We start from the raw sequence: 20000 nt of genomic DNA, 5'->3' as shown, positions 1-20000 counted from the left end.
GAAGTTTTGACCTACTAGACCTCCACATGCACTGCATAGCGTTCTGCACTGCACACTGTGTTTGGCAACAAACATAAGCAGTCATGAGGACACACAAACACACATACACATACAAAAATACATACATACTGTACACACCTGGGGGGTATTCCATCAACGTCACTGAAGGAAAATCCAGGCTTATTCTGATGTCTCACGAGATTTATCCCAAAATCCAGGCTTATTTTGAAACTTATCAAAATAGAGACTTATCAAAAATAAGCCTGGATTTTCCTTTAGCAACGTTGATAGAATACCCCCCTGAGCCGTCTCCAAGCATTGATTAGTGTGTGTGTGTGTGTGTGTGTGTGTGTGTGTGTGTGTGTGTGTGTGTGTGTGTGTGTGTGTGTGTGTGTGTGTGTGTGTGCGTGCGTGCATGTGTGCGTGTGTCTGTGTCTGTTCGTTTGGCCAGAAGGCCAGTCTGTTCGTTTGGCCAGAAGGCCAGTCTGGGACTAAGCTTCGTTCACTAAGTGAGAATGTGGACAACAGAGGTAAGATGAGCCACTGGGAAAGTGCCTGGCTGGGTTAGGCTCAGCTCTGCTGGAGGAAGGACTGCCTAGAGTGGCTTTTGTTGTGATAGGGAGGGCTGATGAAATTACATGGGACAGGCCCCATGGGTTTGATCCAACACCACAGAGATGGATTGTCTAGGACTATATTATCATATCTCCAACACAGAACAACGTCCATGCCTGTTGAACCAGTATCTCACACTAGAATGGAGTTCTATCCCCTATGGTGGGTTCTCAGGTGAACTATAGTACACTCATTGTTCACTACCCACCGTACACTTATTTTGAAAGTGTGTTCTCTCTATCCCTCCTCTACCCCCCACCCCCTTCTCTCTCTCCCTCCCTCTTGCTGTTGTAATCACTGTTTTCATCTGATTCACCCTGATTCACTCAGTCTGTCCTCCCAGTCTGTCCTCCCAGTCTGTCCTCCCAGTCTGTCCTCCCAGTCTGTTTCCCAGTTTGTCCTCCTGCCCTCATGCCTCTCCCCTGGACACACAGACAGAGAGGAACACTGTCTGAGTTCCCTGCCAGCCTCCTCTAGAGAACAGGTGCTTGGAGAACAGTAACGGTCTACAAATGGTGGCAAACTCACGTACACAGACACTTTTGTTCTCTTTGACCCACTGACTGTAGAACGGTGTGAAAACCATGCTTCTCTCTGTGTCTTTTATCAGGGTAAAACGCCCCTTCGGAAAGACCAAGGCCTAACCATCTCACACACCAACATCTTAGTCTACAGGGACTTTCTTTCCAGTGTCCTTTTCTTCCAGATGCATTGACATAAAGGAATTACACAGGCTACTAATTCCAACTGGAATCTATACTCATTACTCATATACATCAAATTGGATGCCTTAGTGTCTTTGGTCAAGTTCAATATGATAAGTGAAGTTGAAGTTCAGGTCTGTGCATGTTTTTAAAGGATGTTGCCGTAATGTTTATTAGTTTTAATGTGTGAATGTATGAGGTTTATTAGTTTTAATGTGTGAATGTATGAGGTTTATTAGTTTTAATGTGTGAATGTATGAGGTGTATTAGTTTTAATGTGTGAATGTATGAGGTGTATTAGTTTTAATGTGTGTATGTATGAGGTTTATTAGTTTTAATGTGTGTATGTATGAGGTTTATTAGTTTTAATGTGTGTATGTATGAGGATTATTAGTTTTAATATGTTTTTCCTATTGATTTTGTATCGATGTGGGATGTTTTTGCATGAGGTTTTTCCTATTGATTTTGTATTGATGTGGGATGTTTTTGCATGAGGTTTTTCCTATTGATTTTGTATTGATGTAGGATGTTTTTGCATGTAACAAGTCTACCATTGAAAATGAGACATTAGTCTCAATGGGTTCCTCTGGTGAAATAAAGGTTAAATAAAAAAATAAATAAAAAATGACTGCCTGTTTTGTTGTCAGATCATTGCATTTGAAGGGGGATATAGATTAGATTAGATTAGATTCAACTTTATTGTCATTGCAGAGTACAAGTACCAGACAACGAAATGTAGTTTAGCATCTAACCAGAAGTGCAAATAGTGATATAGTGCAAAACATGATATTGTAGACATATAGTGCAAGGACATTATAGTGTTACCATCTAAAAACTGAGGGCTGGTTTTATGGCCTAATCCTAGACTAAAAAGCATCATCAATGTAGATTTTCCAATGCTAGTGTGATTTAATCCTGGACTAGCTTTAAGCCTTGTCTGTGAAATCACCCCTGAGGATGCTGGGATAGGATACTGTATTCTGCATCCTATGATAAAAATGCCACTGTTCATTGGCAAATATGCTGAAAAAAAACAATATTACAACATGGTGTCCTGTGGAGCGTTGTGAAGAATAATGTGTTGCAACAGTGAATGAGCTGAAAGGTTGAAAAGAAATAGAACAGCAGCAGTTAATTCTTGCGTTTGGCATTTCATTTTGTGTACTGACTTGACCAAATGGAAATGCCATTGACCCCCCAGCCTTGATCTGTGCTGTGCTGTCTAGGGAGCAGAGCGGGGCTGGCCAGGCAGTGATAAGACTGTCAGTGTTACAGAAGATGTGTGTGTACGTGGTTCGACTGTGTGCGTGCGTGCGTGTGTGTGTGCGTGCATGCGTGTGTGTGTGTGTGTGTGTGTGTGTGTGTGTGTGTGTGTGCATGCGTGCATGCGTGTGTGTGTCAGTGTCTGCACAAGTTGCTGTGCCCTGTAAGCATGTGAATGTGAATTTAAGCATGTGAGTGTTTAAATATAGCAGCTTCCACGTTGCAATCTTTGGAATTCTCAGTCCAAACAGATGAGAGTACTCATAGCGTGTGTGTGTCTGTGTGTGTGTGTGTGTGTGTGTGTGTGTGTGTGTGTGTGTGTGTGTCAACCACAAGCCAATGTATAGCCTCTAGAGACATGCTGGAGGACTGATATTTGCTCTCCTCGAGTCTCCTGTATATGAGGAATTTCCATAAAAAAAAAAAAAAAACTGAGCTATATTACTCAACCTATAATCACGAAATCTAGGATATAGGGCTGAGCCAAATATATTGTTTGTTTTAATCCTGATTAAAACACAAAGCATTGTATCAATGTTTTATTTACATATCTCAAAATCAGCAGTCCCAAAATCTGCGTCCGTTGTTCTAGCCCGCCTAGCTGGGCGTGGTAAGCCGTAAATTGAATGGCCTGTTGGGGTAAGGGGCGGAGACCTTATCCAATTTACTACATCCTTGAATGGAAGTCCGCTCATCCGTCAGTTTTGAAATTGATTGTAGAGTACACGTATCTCTCAAGGTGTTTCTGATTCAACTATAGATTTCAATTGGAAGGAGCCTTTTGTTGATAGTATTTGTTCATTGTTTTCAATTTTGGTAACTTCCAAAAATATGGCAAGAGGAGAAGGAGCTGAACAATATTCCAATGCGAGTTTGTTGAATAAACCAGTCAGTCCAGATGGCATCAAACTAGCCGGGAAGGTAAGTTCAACCATTCATACTTTTATGATTATTTTGTCATTAACGTAATATAGTAAATGTAGCTTTCCGTTATGTGGTCTCCAATCAAAACAGGTCGTTTGACGTTTATGAACAGTTGTACAACGTGTGAATTCAGCGGTGGGTTCTCCCTCTGTGGGCGTGTGTGGGACTCAATGTTGCTACTTGCCAATTAATTTCAGTCATCGATTTGAGTCTTTGAGCTTTATTTCGCCTATTCATTGATTTGTTGTCAGATTTCATTGTTTGTTTTATTCACGTTTCAATAAATGATCGCGATCTAGTTATTTCCGTCCTTTCATTTATGAATTCAAATTAGCCGGGTACATCCATCCAGCAAGCACAACAATATACCGCAATGTATTTTGAACACTTAATATTTAATCTCCAATGATCTAGAAAATATTATGAGAGATTAGCAAGTAACAATTCATATGTGGATCTGGATTCTAGTTTAGGCTACAGAAGGCTTTTTATTGGGTATGAGTTCAGTCTACTCCAGACGACATCATCAGCCTAGTAAGGCGACGTGGCCGAGAGAGCGGAGCGCATCAGACGTTTGAATGAGCTGAAGTTCCTATTCCACCCCAACTGTGTAAGTTGTGTAAACTGTAAATACGTAGCCTAAATAATATATAATAATAATAATAATAATTAAATACAAATGAGTAAATACGTCAAGGCCCACAACATTATCTGTAATTATTTGCCGCTTTGTCAATATTTGATTGGCTGTTTTATGGTCCCTGTGATAACTAATCAGCCCATATCACTCACTTCCACCGAAAAGCTCATGTCACACCACTTACACTGTAAATGTGATCCTATGGCAACCGCACATTACTTGTATGCAGTCAAGCTGGTTTAATGGACTCTTGGGGTTTATTTTTGGAGAGGGTTTGGGGCCTGTCATCAGATCCTGTTCTGTCAAATTTAAGTGGTTCTATTATGAAACGAGGCATCTTTAACACTTGAAACCCTATACACGCAGAAAGGATGTGGATAGATTAACACACACACACACACACACACACATGCTTGACTTTCACACATTCTTGTCTACTGTTGTCATCATTACTCAGTCAGTGGACACTTTTTACAGTATGCATGGTTGCAGTTTTAGTGATTTTGCACTGTAACATTATAATTTATCTGGGAAAAGATGATCGATCGATAGGTCTAGCCCTAGATCATGATGGGTAGGGCTTCTGCAAAATCTATGCTGCAGTGAGTTAGACTGTCCTAGATCACGTTTCTGAGAAAATGCATTGCAATGTGGGTTAGGTGCGATGTCAAAGATCTTACACAGCGCAATCCCATGGAGAGAGGCTTAACCTCAATACAAAGCAAATCTAGCTGGGCCAGTTATTGTGTATTGTCCTTTAGTTTGTACACCTTGTACAGGAGTCTTTCTCTATGGCTACTAGGCTATCCTATTTCAGCTACTCTAGAGCATTTGTCATTTGTCACCTCAACAAAGATTCTGTTGGAGCAGCAACAGTCTTAGCTTGGCCGGTCACAATGTCTTTTTTTGCGTCCTCCTCATCTGATCTGATGTTGGACCAAACAACCGGCGTATCACATGTCCACAGCCACTTGCTGCGATGAACTTGATTTGTGGTGTTCGGACATGTGATCTCCAAGCTGTCTTGTTTAAGCAGCAGTGCTGATGTATAGGGAACTGGCCAGTCTGAAATAACTGTGCATTCACCAGCTACTTGTCACACAGAGATGTACTGTGCTGGCTTGAATATGACAGCACATAGACAGAGTTCCTGCCCAGTTTGAGATCACTTCATAGACTGTGAATGAGGTGATGTCTCATGTGATCTCTGAGACATCAGTTGGTGGCCTGAGGTAGTCCATTCCATTGGCTAAGGAGAAGGTTGAGTGCTTTCCCACTGGCTCAGAAGCCAGGAGGCGTGTGTGACACCCTCGTCAGGGGGCACTTCGACCCCTCTGTGGACGTTTCGTGTCATACCCTGTCAGAGGCGTGAACTGACCTGGCAGAGATTGGTGTTGTTGCAGGGGACAAGTCCCAATCATCAGTCTCTGGAGAAAGAATGGGTCACTTTCATTGCAAAATGAAGTAGGCAAGCTAATGTAGCCCATGTTTCCTAATGCTAGTGCTCCAGCTAAGCTTCCTGGGTGGGTATGCTGGTTCTCTCTTCCTACTGGGGTTTCATGATCATCAGTCCTAATGGCCTGTGGGATGCTGCCTGTATTGCTCTTGTGCCTGTACTACGTGACACAGAAGTGAGAACAAGATGAATTGAATTGGGTTTAGGTTAAACAGAGTTGTTAAGAAGTAGGGAGAGAGAGCCAGACACCCCTGCTCTGACCCAAATAAAGGCAGGAGAAAGTGTCAGGGTCCTGCTTGAGATTAGAACAGAGTTCAGTTGCCACGCTGAATACCTCTGATGACCGCCATTAAATCACAGATCTGATCAAAGGCTTAGCCTACAGAAAGCCTACATGCAAATAATACAAATACTGTTGGTGTTAGGAAAGGATTGTCCATTAACTAGGTTAATGCAGACGTACAGTATGCTCAAGTAGTTGTTCTAATGTGGCCTCTGGGACCTTGGCTAATGTCTTACGAAGGCTATCAGTATTGGTTGTCCAGACTTCCTTCCTATTCGCTATTGTTTCCAGCTTAGTTACCGTTGGTCTGTTTTCGTCGTCCGGCACTGATGAAGACCACAGTCTGAAAGAAAATGTCTCCCGTCATGATGGTTTTTCCATCGATTCCAGGTTATCGTGCAGTCAGGTTTATGAATGTGCCCGTGCCATAGTTGGCATTATTCCTTTCCTCATTTTTATAAATGTCAAATGTATAAATGTCTCTCTTTCTTTCTCTCTTTTCTCAGCGCGAGCAGAGGAACCGCTTGTCGATATGCAACAAGCTGTGTTACGCCGTCGGAGGAGCGCCCTATCAGATCACAGGATGTGCCCTGGGTTTCTTCCTGCAGATCTACTTGTTGGACGTGGCACAGGTGAGTCAGTGGTCTGGTTCCATTTCTGCCCCATAGCGCCTGCCCCTAACCCTCTTTCTAGCCAGGGGACAGACATACTGTAAGACAGGGTGACCGCCAGTGCACTCCAGCAATGAGGGCCATTGTCCTGGGAAATGAAGAGGTGGAAAAGTTGCTCTTTTGATCTGGGGCCTCATTAACTGTGTGTGCCACTGTATCATCAGAGAGATTACTGAGGCTTAACCAGAAGAGAAGAGGAGGAGGAGGAGGGGGGGTCTGGGGGTATGTTTAATGGGTTTGGACGTGTATCTTGTTGTCAAGGCCAAGACAGCATGTAAGTCTACAGCTTCCCAGGGTTAGGTTTGTTCGGCTGCTTAGATCAGTGATTAAGAGTCAATTGGGTGACACAGCATGGAGCGAAAACACTCCAGTCCCGACTTGCACCATCAATGCTTCTCTTACTTTCACTTTTTTCAAGGGATTGAATAGAGGGCTAACAAATGCCAAATGTCTCCTGAACATTGGCTGCTTGACTGCAATGATATGCTGCCATTTCACCATTTGTCAAAAGCAAGGGCTATGTATTATTTAAATAAAGCGGCCAATAAATGTAAATATTTCACTTGTATCACTCTTTTGGTTTATTTGAATGTTATACCCCTTAGTTTGGCAAAAAGCACTTGAGTGTCACCTCTCTTGAAAAGTGATAGGAGTCATACGACTCCAAACTTGTGCTGTAGTGCACCACAAGATGTGTGTGACTGTGTGTACTTACACGTACATAAATTAAATGAAAAGGATTGTGGGAAATACCAAAGCTTACAGGAAATACTGGTTCCTCTGGTGAACCAGAAGATCACTGTGTGTTTGACGTTCTGTAGAATTAGCCCGGTTCCTCTCTAGTCACTAATGACTTGTGATTCAGCCCTGTTCTGCCGGTTCTAACAGCTGTTTGTCCCTCAGCTGGACCCGTTCTATGCCTCCATCATCCTGTTTGTGGGCCGGGCCTGGGACGCGGTGACGGATCCTACGGTGGGCTTCCTAGTCTCCCGCACCCCCTGGACCCGCTTCGGACGCATGCTGCCCTGGTAGGTCCACTCCATGGGTTCTGATGTTTGTGTCTAATATTCAACGCTCGACTAGATCCATATTCGCATGTTGTTGAGGCAGTTCCATGGACCCAGAACGCACAGAACGTGCAGACTGGGTCCATGCAGCCACTGTTACTGCCAAGTAGATTGAAGTAAAGGGAAGGAGAGGTAGGGGAGGATGGGGAGTAATAGTGATGTGTCTTCCCCACTCCCAGTGCTGCAGGCTAGGTTTAGGCTAGTCTGTGCAGTGAAAGTACACATGGTCTATGAGTGAGTCAGATCCTGCTCACGTTTGGTGATGTGTGTATGTGTGTTTTTGGGGGTGGGGTCTTGACGGTGTGACTGCAAGTATTTGCATTCAAGTTGCACGTCTCAGGTTTCTCGGTTACTATAGGTTATGCTGATGTAATTATCACTCCACTGCTCTCAGTACCATCATCTCTCTCACACGCACACACATACGCCACAAGATTTCCATACTGCCTTCTATACAAAAAAAAAGAACACATAAAATGTTTCATTGTATCTTGGGTGGAAACATTGTCAGAGAAAAATGCTGAAACAACAATTGGCTTCTTTGAGTCTCAGTTTTTAATCAAGAAAATACTGAGGGTCTGAGTTTCCCACAGGGTTCCTGGTATGGCCTTGGTAAATATGACTCCAAGCTGCTAGCTGGCCCGTTTTGCACAGTGATCACACATACCTCACCAGTTAGTTTATGTATTTTTCGCCTCCCATCTTTTTGAAACAAACGTTTGATTTGTGTGTTTTTCCACCACCACGGGAACAGAAAAATGAACCGCCATCTTCAGAAAAATTAACCTCAAGTATTTTGAACCCAGTCGATGGGATCATGGGTCATTCTCGGACAGACAGGCACACAGGCCGACCTTGGGATGATTGTGTGTGTGTATTGGGTGGTGATCTGTTTACTCGTGCAATAAATGAGTTGTAGTTAAGGTCATTGACCCTGGTAGAACAACCCGTCCTTTCTGATCTAACATGCTGAACATGCTGAAGATTGAACATGCTCCTGGTTCTCGCCTTCTCCAGAACACTGTCTCAGTCTCTCACCCTTATCCGCTCCCCTCAAGATGTCCTCTCAGATGGGGTGGGGGGGTGGGGAGGCGTGGGGGGGTGTCAATGGCTCCCTGTGAGAGAAGGGTTCAGTACAGTCTGTAAGGGGCTACTGCTGGTTATGTAACTGGCTGCTGGTCTGTCTCACAGAGGCTGTTTCAGAGACGGCAGGCGCCCCTCACTAGCAGCTAGGTCCAAGTACCTTGACAAGTACCTGGACAAGTACCGAAAGTACCATGTCCAGGCAGAAGGACAGGGGATGGAGAAAGGGTGAGGGGGATGAGGGTCGATGATGAATGCACGCCTAATGCTGACTAGACGCCACCATTGTTGATTGAAGAGGGGGGTGACTTATGTGTCTGTACTTTGAATACCAGAATTAAATGTAATCTTCAATGGTTGAAGGCAGTCCACCATGTAGAGGTAGCTGATCTCGCCAAGCTAGTCAGTAAAGGCAAATATTATAAACAAATATTTCAGTTAAAGAACTGTGGCACTTCAGTTAAAGAACAGAGTCATGTTCTCTGGAGGCACCATGCACCCACTGTGGGCATTTGTCTGGTAAGAATGTTTCACAGGGACTGAGGTTGGAATGTCCCTTCTGCCGCCTCATGACTGTGAGGAGGGGGATGGAGAGCCATGACACCATGCCTGGGGGACCCAGCTGGTTGTGGCATGAAGAGCTCCTTTAGTTGTCATCCCCCGTTCCCCCCCGTGGGGCAATTAAAGAGAGCTCACACCTGAATAATTGATTCCAATCCCTGTTGAATTTCTGTGGAACTCTGGATTCCAGAGAAATGCCTTTGAAGGATGTTTTTTTTTCCATTGCTCTCTGTGGTAGATTTATTATATGAGGTAGACCAATGGGTTATCAGACATGGGTTTTCAGAATTCAGTCCAAAAATCCCCATGGTTTTGTTTTTCCTGTTAAGATCCTTTTTGTTTGGGGAGAAATGTCTGTCAACCGAAAGTCCTTTCATAGAGGTTTTCTGTAGACGAAACATGCGTCCCACAAGCCAGAAACCCTAACCCACCTATAGCTCCAAATTATTGTGAGATTCAATATCACCTCATGGTCCAAATTAAGATATCATCATTGTGGAATTTGGGGGGAATTGGGTTGGGCAGCTTAGTCTCATATCTGATGTCTGAACTCCCTTCCTAGGCTACTCTGTTCCTCAGAAACGAGAGAGGGGGGTGGTGGTCTTGAGAGAGGCGTGTTGCTGTGGAGCTTGGGGGCAGGGAGGAGGAAGTGAGGCAGAGCCCGCTCTTCAAAGTGTGTTTGGAGGGGGGAGGGGTGCAGAGGCAGAGAGAGAGAGGAGGACCTCTTATTGGTTCAATCCGGAACACACCACCTGCCTCAGCCAATGGGAGGCAGCTGTGTGATTCTAGAATTTTTAAAGGGTGCCTGAGGAATCTGAGCGACGGGAGGTTACTGCAGTTCAAGAGATGGTGGAGTGGTGAGACGGGGAGGCTCGAGTGCGTCAATGAGCTGCACTGTTGCTGCGACTACCATTCTAGGCCGCAGATTCGCAGGGGGGTTTCTAGTTTTTTTACGTGTTCTTTCTTTTTTCTTTCTATTTTAAAAAAAAGTTTTACATCAGTGTATTGATATGGATCTTCATTTCCTATACAGGGCTTCAACACAAGTCAATGTATTGTGTTAAGACTCAAGTAGAGTAACAAGCTCTGCTGTGTCAAAAAAAAAAAAACTAGCAACATCACTCTGTTTTAACTATGATTATCCTTTCAATCCTCATAAACCGTGTTTCCACATACAGTTTCTGTTTCAATAGAAAGTATTTGACTTTGACATTTAACAGGACACCAAGTTATTACATAATGAATTCACTGAATAGGAATGAAGAACAGGTTTCACGCTGAAATGTTTGGGCCATTATTAGGCCAAGTGTTTGCCCACGTGGCAGCTGGTTGGATGGATGGATGGATAGATCGATCTATACAAAAACTAGTTCAAAATGGCTGCCAGACTGTAAAGCTCTGCTATCATAATCGGAGGCCATAAAAGCCTTATCGTGGCACTGCTTTTATAGAGTCCACTTCCTCTGCACCACGTGTTGCTACACGTCACACTGTACTCTGACAAAGTAAGTTTAACTCACTCGGTCGGCTCTGCTATTTTAGAAGACCCTGTAATTTGACACTTGTATATGTGGTGTCTGTGCCATATGCTTCTGGCTATGAGTGTTGGATGCAAAGTCCCACATGCATGCAACGTGAGTCTGGCTTTGCACAGCGGTCTGCTTTAAAAGCTCCACACATCGGGAGAGGGTCTATTTGGAGATGTGTGGCTGGGGCACAGGGGCAGGCTGCATATAGAAGCTTTGCTTTCTGCCTCCTTCAGTCCTTCTGCTTCTTCATCAAACGTTGACTTTGAATGCCAGTGACACGACATATAAAAAAAAAAAATGGTTCAAAGTCTGAGTGCCACATCAGGTTTGGCACGTGATCTGAATTGAGCCAGCGGTTACAGCCCACATGTCTCGGTAGGCCGTTGAGCCAATAACCCAAGCCCATTGGCAATGACGGGTCAAAAGTTTACTTGAAGTCAACACCCTTCATTGGAATCAGAAATGGATTTCTAGAAATTGAAATACACAAAAGCCTATTACTCCCACAGGGATAGTCAGCCATCGGTACAGCAGTCAGACATAGGTTGATAGGATGTCTTTTGTTCTGACAGAGAGGAAGAAGCTGAAGACATTCCTGGCGTGTCCGTCACACCTCTGCTCCATGTCCGTGTGCTGCTGTTCTAGGAGAGGGCAGGGTGTGCCAGAGAGGTATGATCCATACCTCTCTGGCACACCCTGCCCTCTCCTAGAACAGTTGACACTCTAATCCCCATGCCGCTTAGCAGATCACACGCATTGGCTGTTCACTAGAACCTCTCTCTCCTCTCCCTGCTTCTGCACTGGTCTGACCACACAAATGCGTGACAGTCTAAACCCTTGATGGCATCTCAACTAACTGGGTGAACAGGTGACTAACAGTATAGCAGAGAGATGAGTGATGGAGGTTAGTTAGTTTAGTTTCATCCATTGCCATGCGAATGCACTGACTGGATTGCCATGCCAACTCACTGACTCATTTCCTATGTGATAAGGAGCTAGATCACCTGATGGAAGTGACATCATATCCTCATCAACCAATAGCAGGATGCTGTGAGTCGGTTTCCCGTTCCGGAAACCTGACTTCATTCCTTCCTTCCTGTTAGAACACACAGTACACGTGTACTTGCGTACACACAGACACACACACACACACCCTCTCCTCCTATTGGAGGGAGTTGTCAGGCCACAGGAAGAGGACGGGCATTTTCAGCCTTCAACAGCTTTTCGCATTACTCAAGGATGACATCATGGCCCCACTTCCCTGTATGACTAACAAGGGGGAGTGGGCGTGTGTGTGTGTGTGTGTGTGGGTGAGAGAAGGTGATGGAGAGTTTATCTGGGGGTGTGCTCAGGGGAAGTACAAGAATGGTATGCTCTTACACTAGGGTGACTACAGAGTCCTCCTCTTAACATGTAGGAAGTCCAGACACGCACGCACACACACCCCTATCACGCCACTGAACAACCAGGGACTGCTTTGTTCGCTGGAAGCTGTTTGCCAAGTAAGCTGTAAAAAAAACGGCATTCCCCAATCCCCTACAGGGAAGGATATTCAGGAAGTATATTCTCAGACGGCCACAGCTGGATCCGAATACATCCTGGACATCTGTCTCTTAGCTCCCAACTGTTGGGTTCCCAGCATGCACCACTTGGCGTCATCGCGTCATCAGCGACACCCGATGAAAACACAAGTGAAATGTCTGCTTAGTGAAAATAGCTGAACCATAGTTTCACTGAGTGAATTATTATGTATTGGGCCATGCCCTCTCAACACAGACAGTGTGGTCATTGTTCGAAATGTCATACGATAGAGTACTGTCACGTGTTCAGCATCTGACCTCTCTCTCCCTCCCTCTCTCTCTCTCTAGGGTCCTGCTGTCTACCCCTCTGGCCGTCCTGTGCTACTTCCTCATCTGGTATGTGCCTCCGTTTGAGCAGGGGAAGGTGGTCTGGTACCTGGTCTTCTACTGCCTCTTCCAGACCATGCAGACAGTGAGTCACGTCCATTCATCACCGTCCCAAAATCTCCCATTCGTTGTTGTTTTTTCAGAGCTGCTGCAAACGAATGAATGTCTAATTTCCCTTAAATGATAGTCGCTAAACTGAAAAGTGACAAATATTAGGGTGGGAAGGTAAAAGAGACACACACAAAAAAGGATATTATAATAATGATATTGTGATGTTATTGCCCATAAGAGCAAGTATGCATATTCAATTTCCATCAAAAAACCTCAAGTGTATTAACTGCAGTTAAAATGTACATGGCAGTATGCTTATCGTGTTCCTGTTCTCTCTCCCCGTCTCTCTCTGCCCAGTGCTTCCATGTGCCCTACTCTGCTCTCACCATGTTCATCAGCACTGAGCAGAAGGAGAGAGATTCCGCCACTGCATACAGTAAGTCCCAACACGCCAACCACACCACAAGCAGTGCACTGCTAAGTATGATGGGGTGTATTGGCCATGCAAGCTGAAAAGTATGCTAGTGGTATTCTCCATAAATGAGAGAATTAATATCTTTTTTTTTTTATGATCTCGATGTATGTACCATGTTTTTCCATCCTTTGTGACAACTGAACAATGCTCCTCGGGTCATTTTAATTGAATGTGCTTCATCCGTCTCTCGCCCAATCAGGGATGACAGTGGAGGTGATGGGCACTGTGATTGGTACAGCCATCCAGGGTCAGATTGTGGGTATGGCGAATGCACCATGCATCCCTGCACCTGGTAATGCCACCGCAGAGGGTCTGAACAACTCCTCCATGCTTCTCGGACCTGACGTCAATATCACCCAACCTGCCATCTCCTTGGATGACACGGTAGGCGCGCACACACACACACACACACACACACACACACTATTTAATCCAAATGAAGGCCTCACTCATTTCTAACTGTCATGAGGCTCACCCTGACAAATTTCTGCACCAAATGTATCACAGATAACATTAAAACATGAGATGGGTCTGCTGTCTGCATTATCAATTAGTCTCTGTCTTCTCATCCTGTATACTAACCCTGATTCCTCCTCCCTTTCTAGAAAAATGCCTACATGATCGCCTCGGGTGTGATCTGTGCCATGTATGTCCTGTGTGCCATCGTGCTGTTCTTCGGCGTGAGGGAGAAGAAAGGTAAGAGAAGGAGCCGTCACACCCTCCACCTCAGGACCACCCTGTCAGAGGCTAGATTATGGGAAATACGCTTCTAGACGAAGTGCGAATAAGCAAGTTGAATGTGTTTTGATTGTCAGTTGACCGAGTTTATTTATGTAGTTTAAATAGATTCGGGTTCCTGGGGGTGGCGTAGGCTCGCAAGGTTCGATTCCGGCCATCGACATATCCTGCATTTTCATTCCTCCCCCCCCCCCCCCCCCTCTCTCTCAACCATCCTTCCTGTCAATCTCTACTGTCTATCCCATTAAAGCAGAAATGCCCTAAAAACATATTGGATTTCATTTTATTTTGGCATATCGTCTTAAATCTGTTCCTCTCTTTTATTTTTCTCTCTCCCTCTCCTTTTTTTTTTTCTTCCAGAGTCCTGTCGTCCAAGGTCAGAGCCCATGTCCTTCTTCCAAGGAATAAGGATGGTGATGGGGCATGGACCATATGCCAAACTTGTCATGGGTTTCCTCTTCACCTCTCTGGCATTCATGGTGAGTGCATACACACACCAAAGTGTACATATCATTAATTGCCCAAGTTGCCCAGATGGTGGATACCACTGGGCACGTTTTTCCTCTCCATCAGAGTGTGTGTGTATTCTGCATGTTTATGTTTGTGGTTTCTGGGTTAAGCTGCACCTCGTAAAGTTTGGAGTCTCCCACCGGTGTGCTTTCTTAGAACCACAGTATGGTGTGTGGGTGTGTCTCCTACCCGTGTGCTTCCTTAGAGCCAAAGTATGTCGTGAGTGTGTGTGTGTGTGTGTTTCTCCCAGTCGTGTGTGTGTGTGTGTGTGTGGTCTGACTAAGCCCCTCTGTTTTTTGCCCCCCCCCCCTTCTCTCTCTGCAGCTCCTGGAGGGAAACTTTGCCCTGTTCTGCAGCTACACATTGGGCTTCAGAAATGACTTCCAGAATATTCTACTGGTCATCATGGTGAGAACACACACACACACACAGCCATGATACTTGTCATACATCTAGACACTTTTCCCACATAACTCACAATACCGTACAATTGTGTCTTTGACAGGCCGTCTTAGAGAAGCGATTTGCTTGAGTCTGAGTACAAAAGACTTTGTCTCCCTGTCGAGGCATAAATTCTGCCCTTGTAGCCCGGTCTGTCCAAAGTGAGAGATTATGTCCTCATTACTGTGATCTGTGTTCCGTCTGAATGCCAGCCCATTCCCACAGGCATTGATGGGCCCTGTAAAAAAAGCCTGGGGGCTATGGGAAGATGGCTAGTTACTGTACTCCTATGGGTAGATGGCTAGTTACTGTACTCCTATGGGAAGATGGCTAGTTACTGTACTCCTATGGGAAATGTGCTTCTGATTCCCCTCCTTCATCTCACCTCTTGATACCAGAGAATGTCAACCTCCCTGTTAATACCTCGAATCCTGACAGGAATGTCGTTCATTAGAGAGTGTCTTTAGTCTTGGGGGTACGGTCTACAGTAGAGGGGGGGGGACTGTAAGCGATGAAAACTGGCTGCAGTCGTTGGGTTTGAAGAGATTATGCTCGATCTGTTACTTTATGTTGGGGATTAGACCCAGAGGGAATGACCTTAGAGTTATGCTTTCTTTGATTTAATTCACTAAGTCTGTCAGAAACCCAGACAAAGTCACCTCTGGTATGTCAATGTGCCTCATGGTAGAAGTTGCCCCTTAGGCACAGATCTAGAGTCAGCATGCCCTGACCCAAACCTTCACATTAACACATTAACCTCAGTGCCTTCTGCCATGAATGTAAGGGTGAGGGTGTGAACAGTAGACATAGTTGTTGTTATTGTAGTGTGTCAGATAATCAAGGGTAACTGGATAGGGTTGCCAGATTGGAGGGGGGCAGGAATGAGAACATTGGAGGTTGGACAAGCAAGAGATTGTCTGAGACCAAGGGGGAGTTAATCAAATGACACCAAACAAAAGCACCCTGTCTGCTCTTGTTGTTCTTGTGTAGCGCATTGTCTTACACTTTGATGTACATTGCTAGCTTGTATTTTTCCTGTCTCGTGGTCAACTGTGAATTTGACTGTTTGAGCGGAAGACTGCATAAGCTTGCTTTTTATGTTCGTGGGAGTATTTTTGTTCAGGCCTGAATGTGATCTATTGAATTGATAAGACGGACGGAAGACATTATTGCCTGTGATGTGAATGTCTTATGATGTTTTATGGAGGCCAAGTTTACAGGCAACGGGTTAGGCTTCCCATCAACACCACTATCACGGCATAATCAGCAGAGTAGGCATTATGAAGGTGCTTTGATGCAGTTCAGAGAGGGAGCGAAACAGACAAGCACAAAGCCAATAGATGCACCAGATATGTAGCGCACTCACACGCAGAAACCGCTCGATGACCTCACAGGTCACTGCATTGACTAGGCCAGAGCAACTCTTTGCTCAACATTTCATCTGCATCCAGGTGTCGGAAATCTACTGGCGCCCCTTTAGTCAATGTTATCTTTACCCTTTTATTTGCGCCACCATGAGAGGTCAGAGGTCATTCTGATCCGACCAAAGCCACACCTCCTGCAGGGTCCGATAATGACCCCTATGGAATGTAGGAAATGGACTATTGGAATGTGTTTGGAAGAGCTTTCCTCATTGTCCGCTTCCCCCATGGTACGGTCAATGAGCGAGGGCCAGCCATTTCCCCCTAGAAAGTCTAGGTCTAGGTCAAAGCCAAAAACATGGCAACAAAATGGTATCAACTATTCCCAACTATTAGTCTTTTTACTAAACCGCACATTATTTCTTGTCTCCAGCTGGCTGCTTCTCTCACCATTCCCTTCTGGCAGTGGTTCCTCACACGGTTCGGCAAGAAGAGCGCCGTCTACATTGGAACTTCGGTAAGGCCCTCCATATTGAAGATGAAGATTCAAACTTTGTCATTGCACAACGGAAGGCAAGGGGTCCCCATAGCCATAGAAGGCGACCCTGGAGCAATTAGGGGTTCAGTGCCTCGCTCAAGGACACTTCGACATGTGGCCAGCCGGGGATCGAACTGCCGAGCTTGCGATCATTAGACGTTGGTTCTACCGGCTGACCCCATAGCGACCCTGTTCTCTATAGCACCACCCTCGGGCGGGTCTATTAATTGCACTTGAATAGAATACCCTTTGTGTGTGGTGGTGTTGATGATGATGGTGGGGATGGGGATGATGCTAATGGCTAATCTGTGTGTGTGTTTTCTGTCCCCAGTCTGTTATCCCCTTCATGATCCTGGTGGTGTGTGTGGAGAGTAACCTGGTTGTGACCTACATCGTCTCCTTCGCCGCGGGGGTCGGAGTAGCAGCGGCCTTCCTCCTGCCCTGGTCAGTACTCTGACACACTCTGTCCTTGTCTTCCGCACTCTCACTGATCAGCCGTGTGTGTGTGTGTCTGTGTGTGTGTGTGTGAACATCGCTGACCGTGTGTGTATATATCTGTTGTCTGCAGGTCGATGCTCCCAGACGTGGTGGATGATTTCAAGGTTCAGAACCCCGACTCTCACGGACATGAGGCCATCTTCTACTCCTTCTACGTCTTCTTCACCAAGTTCGCCTCTGGAATTTCCCTGGGCATCTCTACTCTCAGTCTAGAGTAAGTTTGCAGGACACACACACACACGTAGTTCCCACCTTAATGTACCTAATCGCATTTGATAGCAAAGTCAGCGGACTGGCGTTACCCCTACAGACAGAGAGTAACACAGGGCAGTCTGAGGTTAAGCCAAATCTCACAGCCGACAAATCCCACTTCAAAGCATGGGATTTCTGTTTCTGTACTCTGATTAAGGTGTGTGTGCGTGTGTGTGTGTGTGTGTGTGTGTGTGTGTGTGTGTGTGTGTCGTTTTGATCGGTCATGTAATCGGATCTTCTTCTGAAGGTCTCATGTTTGGGATTTATTTTCCTATGGCTGTAATTGACAGTATATTCTGTCCATGTATTGGTGGTAATAAAGGTGAGTTGGAGTTCTGACTGTTCTTCTCCTCTGTAGTTTTGCAGGTTATATGACTCGAGGCTGCACCCAGCCGGAGGCAGTGAATTTAACCCTGAAGGTGCTGGTTTCCGCGGCACCCATTGCTCTCATCCTTCTTGGCCTGCTCATATTCCGCTCTTATCCAATCGACGAGGAGAGAAGACAGGGCAACCGCAAACTGCTGCAGGAGCAACGGTAAGGCTAGCTGGTCTGACTGGGCACTTCAGAATTAGGGTTAGGGTTCCAAAGGACGGCAATGTTCCTGTTTTTCAAAATGTTGCTGAAAAACATTCAGAAAATGTGTCATTACATTTATTGGGAATTATTAATGCATCTTCAGAAATTGTAATGCATTGAATAAGGATTTTTGTCCAATGATCAGCATAATCTACTGTTTGGGAAACTTTTCAGTTTTGGAGAATTGTGCAACCCTGGTTAGGGTTACTTTTATTGGGAGGGGGGGGGGGGGCGGGGGGCAGGGTTAGGGTTACTCGTGAATGGTTAACTGGATAGGGTTACTGGAATGTTCTTTCTGTTGTCAGTAGTGTGTGTTGAATCTGTTTGTAGTCTGTGTTTCCCCCAATCTAACCTCTGGTCTGTGTTCTGTTCTTGCAGAGACAATGAGGCCGACTCAGAAACAGACTCCACAGAACTGACCAACGTGGAGGTTTGAGAACCTCACGGACCAATCGGGGGTGGGGGGGCTGTTTGCACTGGGAGGGACCAACGGAAGCTGGGCCTATCGTACCATGGAGAACACTGCTCCATCCAATCAATCTGCTGCTCCTCATCTACAGGTCTAGGACGATGACCGTTGTCAACGGTTACGTTTTACGACATTCTCAACCGTTATGGCAACAACCATGGAAAGCCCTTCCTGATTTAAGTCCTGCCCACAGTCACGACAAACTTTCCAACCGAAGTCACCCATTCTTTGTCGTTGTCTTATGGCATATCTGAGAATAACACCGTAGTCTCTCTATAGAGCCATTCATTTGGTCAGAACCAGAGTGCCATTGGAGACTGAACTTTTGTTCTCCATGAAAGTTGCACAAATCCTTGAAATGTGATGTGTGCTGAGTAACTGTTTGGTGGACGTGGCTAGTATGGGTGCTGCCTGCAGTACTGGAATGGAACAGTTTGTTTCCCATATAGAAATCATATTGTAGGAAAACTTGAAAATCTTGTGACACTGAATGCTGCACTAAAACATTTCTACACCGTTCCATGGGTAGAGTGTCATGAGGAGGTAGACTCTTTTCTAGGGTGAAGACCTTTATGAATGACTAAAAATAGTTTTTGTTTGTTTTTCCAACACATAAAAAAAGACATTAAAAATATATATAATAATAATAACTGAAGCAAGACAATACATTTGATGCATTTTGATAGAATGTTTATACAACAAGGTTTAGGTTTATACCTAATCTATTTTAGTACTGTCTAACCTTTGGGGGAAATGTACCATCAGTTGCCTCAGATTCATCAGTTGAAAGACTTGTTTATCCTATTATTTTTTTTATCATTCAGTTCCCCCGAGAAAGGTTGTTGATGTCTCTCACGTTCAAAAGGCGTGAGTTCTCTTTCATGGTTTTGTTTTACAAGTTGTGTTCATACATAGTGTTCTGAAACCAACACCTCCCCTCCTTGGTTTGGCCAACTGTAAGGTAGGCTACTGTACTGTAGGTAGCCTTAGTTCCAACTGTAAGGTAGGCTACTGTACTGTAGGTAGCCTTAGTTCCAACTGTAAGGTAGGCTACTGTACTGTAGGTAGCCTTAGTTCCAACTGTAAGGTAGGCTACTGTACTGTAGGTAGACACTGCTTCTAGAGACGTGTTCTTAGTTCCTCAGCATTACAATAAAACCACTATAGAGGCAGAACTGTTAAACAAGCTATTTTGCACAGTCAGTACACCTATAGTTTATCTATAGCATAGTTACTATAGTTTATCTATAGCATAGTTACTATAGTTTATCTATAGCATAGTTACTAAGGACCATAGAAAGGGTATTTTCTGTCTTACAACTAGTCATTGACTTCATGTGGGGCAAAACCATAACTACAGCTGGTACTAATCTAGTAACATGCATCA

General features: G+C 44.9%; 1 protein-coding gene across 1 annotated transcript; it reads left to right on the top strand.

Moving 5' to 3' along the window:
- Positions 1-3413: 3413 nt before the first annotated feature.
- On the top strand, positions 3414-19118 carry mfsd2ab (MFSD2 lysolipid transporter A, lysophospholipid b; the record flags this gene model as incomplete). Its single annotated transcript, XM_080531103.1, has 14 exons — positions 3414-3503; positions 6392-6517; positions 7460-7584; positions 12665-12788; positions 13112-13190; positions 13429-13613; positions 13835-13925; positions 14328-14446; positions 14802-14885; positions 16713-16796; positions 17149-17261; positions 17386-17529; positions 17926-18102; positions 18523-19118. The coding sequence occupies 14 exons, from the start codon at positions 3414-3416 to the stop codon at positions 18578-18580; spliced, it is 1599 nt and encodes a 532-aa protein (XP_080387229.1). The 3' UTR covers positions 18581-19118.
- Between the last annotated feature and the right edge of the window lie 882 nt (positions 19119-20000).

Source organism: Nansenia antarctica, assembly GCF_963989245.1.
Source record: "Nansenia antarctica genome assembly, chromosome: 5".
Taxonomy (NCBI): domain Eukaryota; kingdom Metazoa; phylum Chordata; class Actinopteri; order Argentiniformes; family Microstomatidae; genus Nansenia; species Nansenia antarctica.
The sequence above is the reverse complement of the archived record's forward strand: the minus strand, read 5'-3'. Positions and strand labels throughout refer to the sequence as shown.